Source organism: Salvia splendens, chromosome 9, assembly GCF_004379255.2.
Source record: "Salvia splendens isolate huo1 chromosome 9, SspV2, whole genome shotgun sequence".
In the NCBI taxonomy this organism is placed as follows: Eukaryota; Viridiplantae; Streptophyta; class Magnoliopsida; order Lamiales; family Lamiaceae; genus Salvia; species Salvia splendens.
The window spans coordinates 4,895,121-4,912,680 of record NC_056040.1 but is presented as its reverse complement, the minus strand read 5'-3'; the positions used below and the strand labels follow the sequence as shown (position 1 = coordinate 4,912,680).

At 38.2% G+C, this 17,560-nt stretch overlaps 1 protein-coding gene and 1 long non-coding RNA gene across 2 annotated transcripts; both read left to right on the top strand.

Annotated features, from left to right (window-relative positions):
• Positions 1-287: 287 nt before the first annotated feature.
• Positions 288-2,859, top strand: LOC121748171 (proline-rich receptor-like protein kinase PERK15). The gene is made up of 5 exons (XM_042142395.1): positions 288-1,467; positions 1,539-1,625; positions 1,711-1,781; positions 1,862-1,938; positions 2,211-2,859. The coding sequence occupies exons 1-5, from the start codon at positions 288-290 to the stop codon at positions 2,737-2,739; spliced, it is 1,944 nt and encodes a 647-aa protein (XP_041998329.1). The 3' UTR covers positions 2,740-2,859.
• Positions 2,860-7,086: 4,227 nt separating this feature from the next.
• LOC121746733 lies at positions 7,087-9,852 on the top strand. Its single transcript, XR_006039068.1, has 2 exons — positions 7,087-7,446; positions 9,246-9,852. It is a non-coding gene; the product is annotated as an uncharacterized LOC121746733 (long non-coding RNA).
• Positions 9,853-17,560: the final 7,708 nt, after the last annotated feature.

Here is a 17,560-nt window from a genome sequence, read left to right as displayed (position 1 = left end):
GAAGATAAAGAGGCTGTTTTATAGGAAGGCAAATGAAGGGGGCAGACCTCGTAAGACAGCAACTAACACCATTCGCCATCACTTCTCTGTCTCTTACCTTTCATGCCGTTCTCATATTGAATTTTGCAGAAAAACAAAACTAGAGACAGAGCACATTCAAATTAATTAACCATGTTGGTCATCCCATGAATCATTAGAAAACGGCGATTCATGCATGTGATCTTCATGTAATGCTGTAGAGATCAATGAAGCTGGAGCTTTGAGTTTCGGCTTAGTTACATATCATTATGTCGTCATTGCCATCGTCTTCGTCATCATCTGAGGCTAATCCCTCAACATCTTCATCTTTAACTTCAACAGACTCTCCTCCTTCAACACCGCCTCCATCAGAACCAACACCGCCTCCGCCCTCTCCTCCTGCATCAACGCCTCCCCCGCCCTCTCTATCATCAACTCCGCCCCCGCCCTCTCCATCATCATCGCCCCCTCCCCCTCCCCCTCCAACCTCACCTCCTCCGCCCCCACCAACTTCTTACCCTCCACCTCCCGCGGCTTCAACGCCACCCTCATCCCCTCCCCCTACCCCTTCCGCAACATCCAGTTCCCCTCCCCCTTCTCCTCCCGTAACATCAAAATCCGAATCCCCTCCTCCGCCAGTTTCCACAGTCACTCCCCCGCCATCTCCTCCCACCTCAAACCCAACCCCTGTGGCTGCCTCGCAAAATCCTCCTACACAACAAGCTAATTCCTCTTGGTTGCCTACAATTCCTCCACCCCAACCAATACCTATTTCTCCAGAACTACCTACATTGCCTTTTAATTTCTCTCATAACCCTCCACTCCCAGCGTCCGCTAGCTCACCCCCAGTTCCTCCACACCCTCAGAATGTGAACGGCTTTATCATCGCCGGAGTTGGCGCGGGAGGTACTGTGATAATCGCACTTCTCTTCATCATCTTCTGCCTTTCTTGTAACCGAAGAAAAAGAAAATCCGATTACGTAATGGAACCATTGCAATGGCATGGTCAGCAACCTATTTATCCAACCATGAATCTCCACCCTCCTGCCGGAAGCTTCATGGGCGGCGGGTGGGTCCCGAATTCAAGTAGCGAATTTAGCTCAGGCCAACATGGCGCTATCCAATCACAAAACATGGGTGGTATGTACCAGTTCAGCTACGAGGAGCTTGCCGCAGCCACCAACGGATTCTCTCAAGCCAACCTGTTGGGGCAAGGTGGCTTCGGCCCCGTGCACAAGGGTGTTTTGCCTGATGGGAGAGATGTTGCCGTCAAGAGCCTCAAGAGCGGCAGCGGCCAAGGCGAGCGAGAGTTCCAGGCTGAGGTTGAGATCATCAGCCGCGTCCACCACCGCCATCTCGTCTCCCTTGTTGGATACTCCATCGCTAATGGGAACAAACTCCTCGTCTACGAGTTTGTTCCTAATAAGACGCTCGAGTTTCATCTTCATGGTTCTTACATCCTCCAATTTTGTCTCATACTTATCTTCCATATCAAACTGCCCCTAATTATTTGCCTGCAGGAAAAGGTGAACTTGTGCTTGATTGGGCGACGAGGCTTCGTATTGCAGTTGGCATGGCCAAGGGGCTTGCATACCTCCATGAAGATTGTGTGATTCTTCTTCATCTTGCTATTCTCAATTCTTATCTACTTATTGTCTATTGATCATGTTATTTTGCTTTTTGGGAAATTAGGTTCACCACGAATTATCCACCGTGATATCAAAGCAGCAAACATTCTTATTGACAATAACTATGAAGCAATGGTACTTCAATTACTTGCTATGTCTTCTTCATCAATGGAATTTAGATATATTAATGTTAAAACATGTTATGACTTTTACAGGTGGCCGATTTCGGATTGGCTAAACTCACTACTGACAACAATACTCATGTCTCTACACGCGTAATGGGAACTTTTGGGTGAGCAGTGAGCGATCTGCAGTATACATACATATCATTAATTAGTTGGCATCATAAAACATAATATATCAGTTCTTGATTCAGTATGAGTTCGCTTATTCATTAATATCAGTAGGGTAGGGTTATGTGCCATTGAAAGTTAGCAACAAAAATAATTTGTGATGTCAAATGATATTAACGAACCAACGAGCTGATATGATTCTCAGTTCTCAATCGATCACAACTTTCTCTATATATAATGAAGTTGATGTGATACATATTGATGGATGAAGGTACCTAGCACCGGAATATGCATCAAGCGGGAAATTATCAGAAAAATCAGACGTGTTCTCATTCGGGGTGATGCTGCTGGAGCTCATCACCGGGCGGAAGCCAATCGACCTCTCAAACAGCATGATGGAAGACAGCCTAGTAGACTGGGCGAGGCCTCTTCTAACAAAGGCAATGGAAGATGGCAACTTGGAAGAGCTGGTGGATCCACGGCTAGAGGGTAAATTCCACCACGCCGAGTTGTCTTGCATGGCTAGTTGTGCTGCTGCGAGCATACGACACTCAGCGAGAAAACGGCCTAAAATGAGCCAGATAGTGCGGGCGCTTGATGGGGACTCGTCGTTGGAGGACTTGAACGAGGGGGTGAAGCCAGGGCAGAGCACGGTGTTCAACCCCAACGGGGGGTCTGAGGTGTACGACACGCGTGCCTACAATGCCGACATGTTGAAGTTCAAGAAGATGGTCATGGCGTCTGGGGAATTCACCAGCAGCGAGTACGGTACCGACTCCTCCGAGGTTGATACTCATTGATGTCTAAATCATAATCTTATATCTCCACTCACATGTATCATATATGTATATGTACTTCATGTAGGATTACCAAACCATATATATATACATTAAGGCGTCTGACCTAAATTCCAAATGAAATTTCAAATTTGCTCTTTTGCATAAATACTATCTCCGTCCACAAAAAATTGACTGATTTTATCTTTTGAATAAATACTATCTATGTCCACAAAAAATTGACTGATTTTACCATTTTGGGTCGTCCACCAAAATTAGATCAATTTTAAATAGGCATATTGACATATAATATCATGGAACTTTCAAAAAGTTGGGTTTTTTTTCATTAACTTTGAAATTGACAAATAATATCACGAACTTTATGCCGAGTTTGTTATTTCACACCAATGAAAAAATTCCAACTATATTTAATAGATTGAATAACAATTTTGGAGGGTGTGCTTCAAGAAAAACTATCCTTAAAGATTGAAAAACTTGAAGCTCTCGAAGTTGTTGTCGATAAATTACGAAAAAAATCCGTATCATGATATTAATTGCCGGAATTTTTTCATTGGTGGGAAATAACAAACTCGGGGTAAAGTTTGTGATATTATTTGCCAATTTTAAAGTTCGTGGGAAAAACCCAACTTTTTGAAAGTTCCATGATATTAGGTGTCAATATCCCTTTTAGATATGAAAAGTTTTAAACAAATACTAACCTTACACATCATTCTAAATGTGGACCCACAATTCACTATGACTACTTCCACCACCTTTTCTATCTCTCTTATTTTACCAATTGTGCATTACAACTCGTGTTATTTACAACCTTATCTATTTTTTATGGATAGAGGTAGTAGTTTGATACAGAGTAAAGATTATGTTAAGAAAAAAAGTAAAGATTATGTTAAGAAAAAATTGTGAGATTGATAAAGAATAACATTTCTTCTAAATTTAATATGAATGACCTAATTGATTAAGGCTAAGCGATGTCGTTTTCAACTTCAAGCATCGCATAATAAATGTAGTATTCCTCCCGTCCATGATTAAATGTGTCAAATTTTGTAACACCCCAAAAAGAGGCATAGAAGTAAAGCAACTACTCCGAAAACAGAATTTTGAAATTATGCCGTTTGATGATAAATAAAGTGTAATGTGTGACAATGAGTTAAGTTATAAATAGATAGAAATATGTTTATTTATAGTTTATTTAAAAATATTGATTATAGAAAGGAATTTTTCGATAAAATCGAATATTATTTTGGTGTATGACTATAGCAACAAAATTTGTATTAATATTATAATATAAGGATGCAGAAAGCGGTAGTTTAAATGTTGATTCATTTCTCAGAGATTTATATCACGCTCTTGCTAATTTAAAGATTGAGCCGTGTACTTCACAATAAATTGGAGTTAAAATATACTCCTATGTGGAATAAATATGGATTGATCTAGAAATATTTCGAATTATGGACTTAAGTAAATTGTGATCGTTCAATATTTTCTTACTTGGTGAATGGATATTATTTTGATAACACGTTCTTTTTCTCTTATATTTTGGGAAACGTGTATGACATATGGAAAAAGGATAGAGTGGCTTTTAATGATGAAGTAGGAGTAATTCATTTTAAAAGAAAAATCTATAACACTAGCTTTGATTTAAATTGTGGTACGTGTATTGTTGAGGTGGAGAGAAATGAGAGTTTTGGGTTCATTAAAGGATGGTGAAGTTTTTGCTTCTCATAGATTTTGGGGGTTAGAGATGTTAAATGGTATAGACAACATATTTAGAGAAGAAAGCAATGAGAGAAGATAATTGTATTTGATTGAATGATGAAATGGTACTCAACACCCATATATTTATAGGGATGTTGGTGACCTTTGAGATCCTACAATAAATGTATATTCATGGAACTACACTATTATTGGAACAAGGCATGCACATCTTCAATGCTTCTTGGAACTCCATTCTTGGAACTCTATTCTTCTTTAATGCTTATTGATACTTCCCATTTTCTCAACACCCCCCTCAAATTGAGTGGTGGGATCTCCAAAACTCAATTTGGAAAGCACATCTACAAAGCTCCTTGAGTTGACTGCTTTAGTTAGGATGTCGGCAAGTTGATCCTCAGAGCGAACAAAAGGGAGTTCGACAATCCCATTCTCAATGTTTTCTTTGATGAAGTGTCTGTCAACCTCCACATGCTTCGTTCGATCATGTTGTATTGGATTTTGTGAGATGCTTATAGCGGCTTTGTTATCACAATACAACTGGCACTTGCTTGGAGAGAGATTAATCTCTTTCATCAATCTCCTTAACCATAAAATCTCGGTCAACCCACTTTTAATCCCACGAAATTCTGCTTCAGCACTCGAAAGAGCCACCACCTTCTGCTTCTTGCTTCTCCATGTTACCAAATTACCTCCAACAAAGGTAAAGTAGCCTGTTGTAGACTTCCTATCGTTTGGGTTCCCTGCCCAGTCAGCATCTGTATAACCATGAATCTCAAGATGCCCATTTTTGGCGAACAACACTCCATGCCCTGGAGTTCCCTTCAAATACCGACAAATCCTAAGTGCTGCCTCCATGTGATCTGTCTGCGGCTTATGCATGAACTGACTTACGACCCCAACTGCATAGGCAATATCTGGCCTAGTGTGCGAGAGATATATGAGTTTTCCGACCAGTCGCTGATATCGACTACGGTCAGCCAACTTGGCTCCTTCTCTGATTTGTAATCCGTGATTAACTGCCAGAGGAGTGTCTGCTGGTTTACATTCCAGTAGGCCAGTCTCTGCTAGGATGTCCAAGATATACTTCCTTTGTCGCAGAAAAATTCCTTTGGTTGACCTTAGCACTTCATCCTACTTGAGATTCCCCAAGTCCTTCATCTCATATTCCTGAAAAAGATTTTTCTTTAATTCCTCAATCTCTTCTAGGTCGTCACCTGTAATAATCATGTCATCAACATATATGATTAAACATGTGATCTTATCACCCTGCTTCTTAAAAAATAGCGTATGGTCTGAATTGCTCTGTGTATATCCATAGCTAATCATTGCCCCAACAAACTTCCCAAACCATACTCTTGGAGATTGCTTCAATCCATACTAATATGAGTGGAAAAAATTAATACTAATATGAGTTCGAATTTTATATTTTCATTTTATATTAGTGGAATCTGAGATCTACTTGCCAAAAATAGTAAATTTGAAATGAGTCGTGTATTACTGTATAGACGAAAAAGAAAAAAATGAAATGTTTAATGTCATGGGAGTACAAATGTTTGGTAAGTCTATTTCTTATTAGACTTAGAAAATCAATTAATTGATATCAAAACATGCAAATATAATGATATTTTTTTATTCTAGGTATTTTACTCTTAATCTTGTTTCTGGTATATATACTCTTCAAGACGTGGATATATAGACCACGATTTCATGAAATGAAAGAGAGGCGTCTGCTTAGGTGATAGACACAGTATTGCTGGATGGAAGATAGGTGCATGAATTCAAAAAGCAGCGGCCCCACCGCCGCCTCCGCACCGCCTGGTCGCTGTCTCAGCGCCGTCCTCGTCCAGTTGCAAATTTTCTAGGTATACTTACATTTCTTCAGTCAAATTATGAATTTTTTTTTTGTAAGCATGTTCTAGGTTTAAGAAAATGACTAAAAAAAATAGGACTGAGAATAATTTATGTTGGGCGTGTTGAGTCATAATTTTGATCTATATGACTTGTAAGATTATTTCTCACTACTATGTCTTTCTTAAAGTGAATTGATGCATGTTTTGCTTTGATAATAAGATTATGCTTTGATAATAAGATTATTTCTCACTACTATGTCTTTCTTAAAGTGAATTGAGGCATGTTTTGCTTTGATAATAATGTAAGTGAGGAACAATAATGTTTGTAGTCTCTTTCTCTATATTTGGGCACAAATTCGACAAACTACTTTCATGAAGTGAGCAATTACTCTGGACTAATGGTATTATATATTGTAGTAGTAATTTTTCTAGATTTTTCTTTAATCTTCTATCTAATTTAAACTTGACTTTTTGTCTCCTCTATAGAAAGAATCGGAACTTTTCAATGTTTTTATAGATCAATCTAGTATTTCAAAAATACTTTTTAGAAGTTTTTTTTTTGAACAATTTTAGAAGTTAAATATCTTAGTACCACAACTATAGTTCTCGGCACTTACAAAATTTTAAAGAAAAATATGTTCAATTAAATTAGAAATTGCTAATTTATTTAACTACTATCATATATCGAATAAATCCTCAAGAAATCCTAAATTGTGCATTTAAATTTTGGAGAAATACTATTTAGGTGTTAAGTGGAGTACAATTCTACTTTCCTTATAAAAGTTCTGTTCTCAAATTTTACTTGGTTCAAGCAAGTATTGTGTCATTTTATCTCAAAGGTGAAACATTGTCTATTACCCAAACAAAACCCTAATTTAGGCCAGGATTCAGTGCTGAATGAATCTGCAAAAAATCGCAATCGAAATTAAAGTAGTTAATAGGTGGCATCATAAGTCCGATTCACAGAATTCCCAGCAATTTTGATTCAAATCCAGTTCAGTTAATTTGTGAGGTGATCGAGCAGGAGTCGGTGCTCGATGATAACTCGCTCGAAACTCGTTGAACAACTCAGAGATTACCAGGTCCGATCCCAGCACAAGTGTCCCCCTCTTGCCGTCTTCTCCCCAAAACCCCTTCTTTCAACCTGGTTTGTTACTTTTTTGCCCGGAATTTAGTTAGCTTTATTGCGAATTATTGCTGTCTCTCGCGGATCAAACAGTTGTGCAGTCTCACTATTTGCTTTATTATGTCTGTTTCACATTGCGGTTCAACGAAATGATTGATAATTCAGTTGAATGTTACAAATAGCTTATAGTTTGGACTACGAAATGATTGATAATGCAGTTGAATGTTACAAATAGCTTATAGTTTGGACTTCAAAATTTATGCGTGGGAAAAATGAAAAGGGTGAAATTGTTATACCTTCCTATCGAAGAAGAAATCGAGGAAGCTAAGTAAAAGAACAAGCTCACTAACCATGAATAGTAGGATGAATATTTCCCCTGAAATGTAGGTTAACTAGTGCACTCAAGCTTAGTTTTGTTTCTGCTCAGCCGGCTTGATTGCTTAATGGTCGTTACAACAATGTAAGAAATTAAAAATGTGATATGTGCATATCGTTTCAATGGTTAGGTTTCCTAAATTATGCAATTTGGTGAGGATGGTTTTAGAAAAATCTGTGTTTGTACATCTATACTCTCTAAAAATTTGCCTATTTAAAATATTATTAGGGTGCATGTACAAACTTACATTACTTGAATAGCATCAAGAGGAAAAACACACACTACATTTTCTCTAGAGAAGCAATCCATATCTTCTTTTACAGAGGAACTATCATGCATCAAACCTTATAATGATTTAGTTTTGGCCTGTAGATAAGTACGTGATCTTACATTGTGGAGATTATAGTGACTACATTGAGGGCTTCTTTAATTGGGTTGCAAGGAACTCCAAGTTTAGAGTTTCTCAAATTTGATCAAACTAAGATAAAGAGGGCCACTCATTGTCATGTGTTTCTGATGGCGATCCTAAGAAGGACGATATACACTAACTTGGGGGACCAGTGGTGCCTAGGATGCAAAAAAGTACTTCTATAGCAACCAGCCAACCATATACACTACTGGCTACTCTGTATCTCTTTTGTTAGTGAAGTTTAATCACCTATCTATGTATATTGACCAGAGATCTATTTGTAAAGAAAATAAAATTTAGAATGTCAGAGCCTATTTTGGGGTATAATGCTGATATGTCAGATATAGGTCTAGTGGCAGGTGAAGTTAATATGCACCTATGCTCGAAATATATGAGTAGAACTCCATTTGGGTTATTCCCAGATATATCATGGGCTAAAAACTTTTCTTAAGTTCCTCAAGGTCTCAACAAAAGCTTTGGATTAAGAAAATTTTAAGAGAAAATAGTCATGAATTAGCCATGTCTATTTCATTTCATTTGCGCTTTTTGGTCCTAATTTTATACCCTAAGAATATAGCCGTCTCCATATCATGCCTGCTGCTTTTCATTATTCTAACATCTTTGTTTGAAAGGTTTTGTGATTCAGTCCTAAATTGATGGGAGCTGTTTCCAACTCGTACTATTACATCTTAAAAAATTAGCAAACCATTGGATATTCATAAACTAAACAATGTGTTGTTACATATGAGGTTGTCTTTCAAGCTGTGGTTGTAGGTAGTTTCCTGCATATTTGTGTTCAACAGCCCCATTAGTTAATAATGACTGCTGTAATATAGGCAACCTGTAATCTCAGAATGCAATACGGCCCCATTAGTTTTTTAAACTTTAGAATTTATACACAGCCCAAAACTATCCTTTTCCATTCATATATGCACGAAATAATATGATGTCTCTTTTTCTGTCACTAATTTGAGTTTGTCATGTCTAATATTGATTCAGATTCTTCTCTAACTCAGTATATTTCTCGTTATGCAGGAGTGATGTTGCACTTGCTGTTTCTTGGACCTTATTATTTATTGCCCTCCTACTTTCATCATATATTACCCTTTACCTAAAACGCTACTTTGTTTCCTCCATTATACTATGCCTTGGTATCCTTCTTCCTATACGTTTGAGAATTCTGCGGCAGTCACTTGCTAGAAAGAGAGACAGAAGACTGATGCTACCTCTATCCATGTGAGCATCTTCCAATATAACGAAGCATTTGAAAATCCTTGCCCACAGTCAAACACGCTTTTCAGTTGCATCCTAGAAAGCTCAAGGCCGCGACATCGATCATTAGAACACACTTGGCTTACCTGTTGTTGGGAATATTGGATGCCTCTGGTTCTGACCCTTTTGAGTCACACACGCTGGATCAACGAGTAATGAAATCGCCCGGGAGAGACTCAAAATAGCTATAGCAAAAGTGGGATTCTTGACTTCAGATTTTGCAGTTTTTTTTAAATTGTAAATGTGTCTGAGGCGTGACTTTGGCCATCGATTTGAGTTCATAGATGTTAGTACTACTTTAAAATTTCTCTACTTGGTAGTGGATGAAGTCACAATTTAAAGGAACGACTTCAGATTGCACCAAAGTTAATAACGGTTATTATCACTTTTAAGTATCATGTACTGAGATGATGCAATTTAAATACTAAGTAGTAGTATGATATATATGTAAAAAAAATTGGATAAAAAGTCGTTTGCTCTCTAAGAATATGTTTTGATGAATACAAGGAACAATAACAATGTTTGATAAATCTTGAATTGTTGATTGATTTAACATAAGATGTTTTGATACTTATATGTTTTGATGAATATTAACATGTTACAAATTTAAGATTTTGTAAAATTCAAAAATTTAAATTAAACAAAGATAAATTTTAAAGCATACTTTACACTTTAGAATATATGTTATAATGAACTTGAATTTACATGGAAAATATCTATTATCATATTACTATATTAGAACAAAATAATGTATATATATAAATAAAAACTTTATTTTATTTTTGTGAAAGTATTTATTTTATCATAATTATTAAGCAAGTTGCCAAACAAGATAGTAATAAACAATAGTTACATACATGGTTACCAAACATGATAGAAGAATAAACAATAGTTGCATATATGGGTCTCAATTCTCAAATCAATCATATACTCGGTGTAGATTAAATCTAACTAAAATTTTATTGGATCATAAAATATCAACCTTAACCCTCCCCTCTAAATATAATGGACTATTCGTATCAATCCACACATCAACCCTACTCAGATTTTGGATTGATCGAGCAAATATTTTATCCGATCACCAACTCTCTATATTTAGCTGAATATATTTAGACCATCGCTTGGATTTGAGAAGCCCACTTAACAACAAGACCCATAAAATTTTCTTTTGTTCCTTTTTTGTCTTTTGAATTTTCTTTATAGTGGAGTAATTGATAGCTTTTCCACTTGCAAAGACTCTAGACTTGCCAGTTTTCTGCACAATAATCCAACCCTTCATTGACGCCTAAAGAAAAAAACATGCACAGAGGCATCAAGAAAGCCTCATAAGATTTATATATGTGCTGTGTTGCAGTTATACTACAATCAAACCTTCCAGTTTGTAGCCATGGAGAAAAAGATGTACAACATTCTTGCATATGCAAGAAATCGGCTACTTAGCATCTCTTAAGAGCTTAGCTCTTGGCGGTAACCAACTCAAATCTTTTGATTCTTAACCATTGCTAAGATCTATTTTCTTTATACTTAACCTCAAATCTTTTGATTCTATTATTTTAAAATGTTAAATATTCCTAATCATGTAGTATTATTCTCATCTCTAATTTTGCAACAACTTATAATTGTCGTCTTCATCGCACTTTTTGCCATTCAACTAAATTTGAGAATTGTAAGAAACAGCTTACTGATTAAAACTATTGTGCATGAAGTTTGCAAATTGTCATATAAACTCATGCTTTCATTTGGGTATTTTGATAATCTGTTATGTTGTCATCTGATTCTGACATGGTTTATTTTTTAGCTATTTATACATGTTAATTTTGGCTAAAAAATTTAGAAGGATATAGGGACGATGATGATAGTATATATGAGTCCTAACTTTTTCTGATACAATCTTAAATAGTACTACCTCCGTCCCCCAAAATTCGTCTCAGTTTGACCGGACACGTGTTTTAAGAAATATAATGGAAAGTGAGTTGAAAAAGTTAGTGGATTGTGGGACCTACTTTTATATATTAGTTTTATAATAAAATGTGAGTAGGAATGAGTTGGTGGAATATGAGACCCACTTCCAAAAATGGTAAAAGTGAAATAAGACAAATTTTGGGGGACGGGCGAAAATGGAAAACTGAGACGAATTTTCAGGGACGGAGGTAGTATAAGGCAACATATTTGAGAAAGAGAGAAAAGTTTTAGGCTTATTCTTTGGTATTGGGCAACACATTTGAGAAAGAAAGAAGCTTTAGGTTTATTGTTTCATATTGGAAAGAATGATTTCTTTCATAGAATGAGGTCCCTTTGAATTGGGGTTACAATTCGTGTGTACAAGGATGTAGCCATAGAAAGGAGTAGTAATTAATTTATCTTACAATGATCCCTAATCTAATCCTTTTAACTTTTGTAACTGATTTCTTCCTTAGAGCATTCATAATGGTGGATTATAAATTCGTCCATCCTCATTTTTCTTCTGTCATGTTAGCACAGAGTATTATATATTCCAGCATCTGCAATAGTGCCCTAAATTCTGTCATATAAACCTACATATCCAGATTTTAGATAAAAAGGGGTATTTATAGAATAAACTAGTAGAAGAAATAGGATTAAAAAAGGTATTTATATGGAGTATGAAAAAAGTGAACTTTTTTAAAAGAAGCCGAAGGGATCGGCGGATTTATGGGCTGTGGACGTGCAATAGTAGACGATTGGGTGCCGATCGGCACATTCTATCGTTGGGGCGTTGACGAGGGCGGTGAAATCGGTGATTGGTTTGCAATAGTTGGCGATAGAACCACTGATCGATCGGTGATTCTATCGTCCACTATTGTGAGTGCTCTTATTATTTTTAGTAACAAAGAAAATATATCGCCAGTTGGAGCCTTTAACATGATTTTCCATATCAGTACTCCAATTATGATTGGTGAAAGTCATATGAGATGGATATTTTCATTGCTCTACAAAACTCGTGATTGCATTATTCTCATTTACTATTTATTTATTTACTTATTTTTAAAATAAGAAGCATAATAAGACAAAATAGGGGGGAAAGGACATTCCAAAATAACTTCTTAAATTTGATTTGGGCCTGACGAAAAGTGGGCCACGCCGAGTCCTATTTCTATGGAGTAATCAGACAAGAAAGCTGAAGTAACAAACAGAACAAAAAAAAACAAGAAAATAAAATTAACATTGATTGATTCAACAAGTTAAAGTTTAACCATGTAAAATAAAAATGAAAATGCATTCCAACTTATTTTATTCGAAACAATAGAGTGAAACTAAAATAAAGTACACTGAAATCGTCACAAAAACTAAAAATTGTAGAACATTCATGCCTTATTAATTAAGGACTAAGAAATACTGCATGTTGTTTAATAGATTAGAATTAGAATTTAACTCTTCATTTCAGTTTAACATTTTTTCTTCTGGCCTTAAAGTAGAAATAGTTACTACTGGAATATTATTGAAAAGTTACCTTAATAGTACTTATTACTCTAAAGAACATGCAAATTAAATTAATTCATGTTAGCCCATGAGATTGCCCAGTCAAACACAAAAAAGAGTCCACTTTAATTCTGAAACATGACTACATGAGGCCTACGGCCATATTATTTTCAAATTGAAGTCATTTTTTGTAAGAATGTTCTTTAATTTTTTTGTAAGCCGTTGATTCACCAAAAATACTCTTTTGGGGTTTTATTATTTTAGAGAACGCTAGGAATGACAAATGAGGATGTTTTGGTGTAAAAAAAATACTACTACATTGTTATTCATAAGATATATGATGATGATTAGCCATAGACGAGGTGAGAAATTGTAATAATGGAGTGCTCATTTCAGTTGGAAGAAGAAGAGAAGAAGAAGGAAGCTCGGCTTTGAGCTCGGCTTTGAGTTCGGCTTTGAGCCGAGAAGACAGTTGGTCTTGAGCCGAGAAGCAAAGGAGTTCGGTTTGTGTACCGAGAAAGGAGTTCGGTTTGTGAACCGAGAAGGGAGCTCGGTTGTGAGCCGAAGAGAGTGCTCGGTTGTGAGCCGAAAAGAGTGCTCGGTTGTGAGCCGAAAAGAAAGTTCGGTCTTGAGTCAAGAATAGAGTTCGTCTTGAGCCGAGAAAGAAGAAGCAACAGTTCGGTCTTGAACCGAGAAGGAAGTTCGGCCTAGAGAAACTAGCCGTTGGAGCAGCTGTTAGTTAGCCGAGATGTAGCGGTTATTCTTCTTGCTTTCTTGATTCTTCTTGTAGTTAGTTAGTAGCAGTTGCTACTTGATTGTAGAGCTTTAAATAGCTCAAAACCATGTACGTAGTGTGTAGTGAAAATCAATAAAGAGTTTTCAAGTTTTCTCTCCAAGATTACCATCTTCGATACTCTAAGTGTGAGTGTGTGTTCTTCTGCATTGTGAGTTATCATACAACTGTGAGTGTGTGTGTGATTCACCTGAGTGTGTGAAAGTCTTGTGCGTATTGAATCTCAACAAGTGGCGCCGTCTGTGGGAAGGGGATATTGAAGCTGATTTGCAGAGGATCAAACGGTTTCAGAGATGGCAGCAAGGCTTGATGCAGAAAAGTTCACAGGCAAGAATGATTATAGCCTGTGGAAGATGAAGATGAAGGCGGTCTTGATTCAACAAGGCTTGGCCGCAGTTCTTGCAAATACAGAAGAGAAAGGAAAGGCTCCAATGCTTGATGATAAAGCTCAGGCAAAGATGGAGGAGATGCAGCTCAAGGCACATTCTGCAGTGATTCTGTGCCTTGGAGATAAGGTCTTGAGGGAAGTTCAAGAAGCCAAGACTGCGGTGGAGATCTTGAACAGGTTAGATGAAGTTTACCTGGCAAAATCTTTGGCTAACCGGCTGTATCTCAAGAAGAGGCTCTATGCCTATAGTTTTTCTGGTGAAAAATCTATCATAGAGCAGTTGGAGGAGTTCAACAAGATCATTGATGATCTGGGCTCTGTGGATGTTAAAATTTCAGATGAAGACAAGGCCATTCTTACATTGAATGCCTTGCCTAGCTCGTATGACCAGTTGAGTGATGCAATTATCTATGGCAGAGATAAGCCTATCACCTATGCAGAAGTCTACTCGGCCTTGATGGCTAAGGAACTCCAGAAGACTACCAGCAGAGGCTCTGCAAGCTCCAATGTTCAAGCTGCAGAGGCCTTGAATGTGAAGAAGTTCAAAAAGCAGAACTTCAAGAAAAAGTTTGAGGGCTCTAAACCCTCAAGTTCTGATGCTCAGAAGGAAACCAGAGCATGTTTTTGGTGCAAGAAACCAGGGCACTTGAAGAAGGACTGCCATGCCTGGAAGAGAAAACTAGCCTCTGAGGGCCACAACACTTCTGATTGTGTAGAGAGTACTGATCCCCCTGCTCAACTCATGAATGTCAGTGATAATGGGATCAGTCACAGGTGGATAATGGACTCAGGGTGCAGCTTCCATATGTGCCCCAACAAATCTTGGTTTCATGAACTTCAGGAAGCATCAGGGACTGTAGTTCTTGGAAATAACCATGTGTGTCAGATCAAAGGGATAGGGAAAGTGAAGCTAAGTTTGCAAGATGGCTCTATAAAGATCCTAACTGGGGTGAGGTATATTCCGGAAGTGAAAAGAAATCTCATCTCATTGGGAATGCTGGAGGAGAAAGGATTCACCATATTGATGAGTCAGGGAAAGATGCTTGTGAAATCTGGGAATGCAGTGATGATGGAGGCTGACAGAGAGCACATTCTCTATTATCTGAAGGCTAAGGCTGTTGATGGAGAAAGCAATGCAGTGTCAGATGATTCCATAATGCTATGGCACAAGAGATTGGGCCATCCAGCAGAAGGAAGCTTGAAAGAACTCATCAAGAAGGGCCTGATCTCTGGAGATTTCAACAAGATGGACCCCTGTGAGCAGTGTATACTTGGAAAAGCAAAGAAGGCACCCTATCCTACAGGTATTCACTCTTCTACAGCCCCATTAGACTACATACACAGTGATCTCTGGGGCCCTTCACCTGTAAGCTCAATTGGTGGTGGGAAATACTACCTTGCTATTATTGATGACTACACTAGGAAACTGTGGGTGTACATACTGAAAGAAAAATCAGAGACATTCACAAAATTCAAGATATGGTGTAAAGAGGTGGAGCTAGAGAAGGGAAGGAGTGTTAAATGCCTAAGAACTGACAATGGCTTGGAATTCTTGTCTACTGAGTTTGATCTGTTTTGCAAAGAAAAGGGTATGAAGAGGCACCGCACTGTTCCTGGTAACCCCCAGCAAAATGGTGTTGTGGAGAGGATGAATAGGACTATCCTAGAGAGAGTAAGGTGCTTGTTACTCAGTTCTGGTCTGAGCAACAGATTTTGGGGAGAGGCTGTGAATACAGCAGCCTATCTCATCAATAAGTGTCCATCTACTGCCCTTAAGTCTGAGACTCCTGATTACATGTGGTATGGAGCCCATAGTGACTACTCAAAATACAAGGTGTTTGGGTGCGCAGCCTATGCTCATGCTAGGCAAAGTAAGCTTGAGGCTAGGGCTCTGAAATGCATATTGCTGGGGTATCAGAGGGGTGTTAAGGGGTATAGGCTCTGGTGCATTGAGCCTGGTAGGCAGAAGGTGGTGGTGAGTAGGGATGTTGTGTTCTTGGAGGATCAGATGCCATACTTAAAAAGGAAGCTGGACTCCAATGAAGTTGAGAGTGATTTCCTCAAGGTGGAGCCAGTGGGACTTTGCCAAGGAGCAGGTGGAGCCTCTGACTCAGAAAGTGAGTCTGAACCAGAGGATGATGGTGCTCTAGCTCGAGGTAGAAAAATTGATGAGCCTACAGCAGATTCTGCCAGAGAGTACCAGATAGCAAGAGATAGAGGCAGAAGAAATACAAGACCACCTGAAAGGTTTTCTGATGTGGTCTACTATGCACTTTGTGCTGCTGAGAGCATTGATATTGCAGATCCTCTCACATATAAAGAAGCCATGAAGAGTAAAGACAGAGAAAGGTGGATTGAAGCCATGAATGAGGAAATGGAATCTTTACTCAAGAACAAAACATGGATTTTGGTGGATAAATCCAGACTGACTACAGATGGAAAAGAAAGGAGGCTGATCAGTTGTAAGTGGTTGTTTAAGAAAAAGATTGAGACCACTGATAAAGATAGAATCAGATTCAAGGCAAGGCTGGTGGCTAGGGGCTTCACACAGCAAGAAGGAATTGATTTCAATGAAGTATTTGCTCCAGTTGTTAAGCACACTTCGATTAGGATCTTGTTGGCAGTTGTGAACCAGCTAGACTGGGAGCTACAACAGCTTGATGTGAAGACAGCCTTCCTCAATGGGGATCTAGAGGAGACTATCTTTATGGAACAGCCAGAGGGCTATGTGAAGACTGGAGAAGAAGGCAAGGTGTGCCTGTTACAGAAAAGTCTTTATGGACTTAAGCAAAGTCCTAGACAGTGGAATAAGAAGTTTGATGCACAGATGAAGAAGATTGGCTTCTCCAAATCAGAATATGATGATTGTATTTACATCAAGAAGGCAGGCAGGACTCCCATTGCCTACCTATTACTCTATGTGGATGATATGCTACTTGCAGGCCCTTCTATGACAGAAATCCAGAAAGTTAAACAAGATCTGAAGTCGAGCTTTGAAATGAAGGATCTAGGAGAGTCAAGGAAGATCCTAGGCATACATATTCAGAGAGATAGAGGCTGCAAGAAGCTGTGGATGCTGCAAACTGATTATATTGACAAAGTTATGCAGAGATTCAGAATGGAGAATGCTAAACCTGCCTCAACACCCTTGTCCCAGAGTTTCAGATTATCAAAGGAACAAGCTCCTAAAACTAAGCAAGAGGCTGATGAGATGGAGGCTATCCCTTATGCTAGTGTTGTTGGGAGTATCATGTACACTATGATTTGTACAAGACCAGATCTTGCTCATGCTATCTCAGTGACTAGCAGATACATGGCAGACCCGGGGAAGGAGCATTGGAATGCTCTTAAATGGATATTGAGGTACATGAAGTCAACTAAGGACTGGGGGATTGTGTTCAATGGCTGGGAAGGTGGATCTGAGGAGGTTGTGCAGGGGTATTGTGATGCAGACTATGC

Excerpts from the sequence above, each read along its gene's own strand:
- LOC121748171 (XM_042142395.1), top strand. The coding sequence starts at position 288 with ATGTCGTCATTGCCATCGTCTTCGTCATCATCTGAGGCTAATCCCTCA. Across the intron at positions 1,782-1,861 it reads ACAATAACTATGAAGCAATG|GTGGCCGATTTCGGATTGGC; the intron begins GTACTTCAATTA and ends TGACTTTTACAG. Across the intron at positions 1,939-2,210 it reads CGCGTAATGGGAACTTTTGG|GTACCTAGCACCGGAATATG; the intron begins GTGAGCAGTGAG and ends TGATGGATGAAG.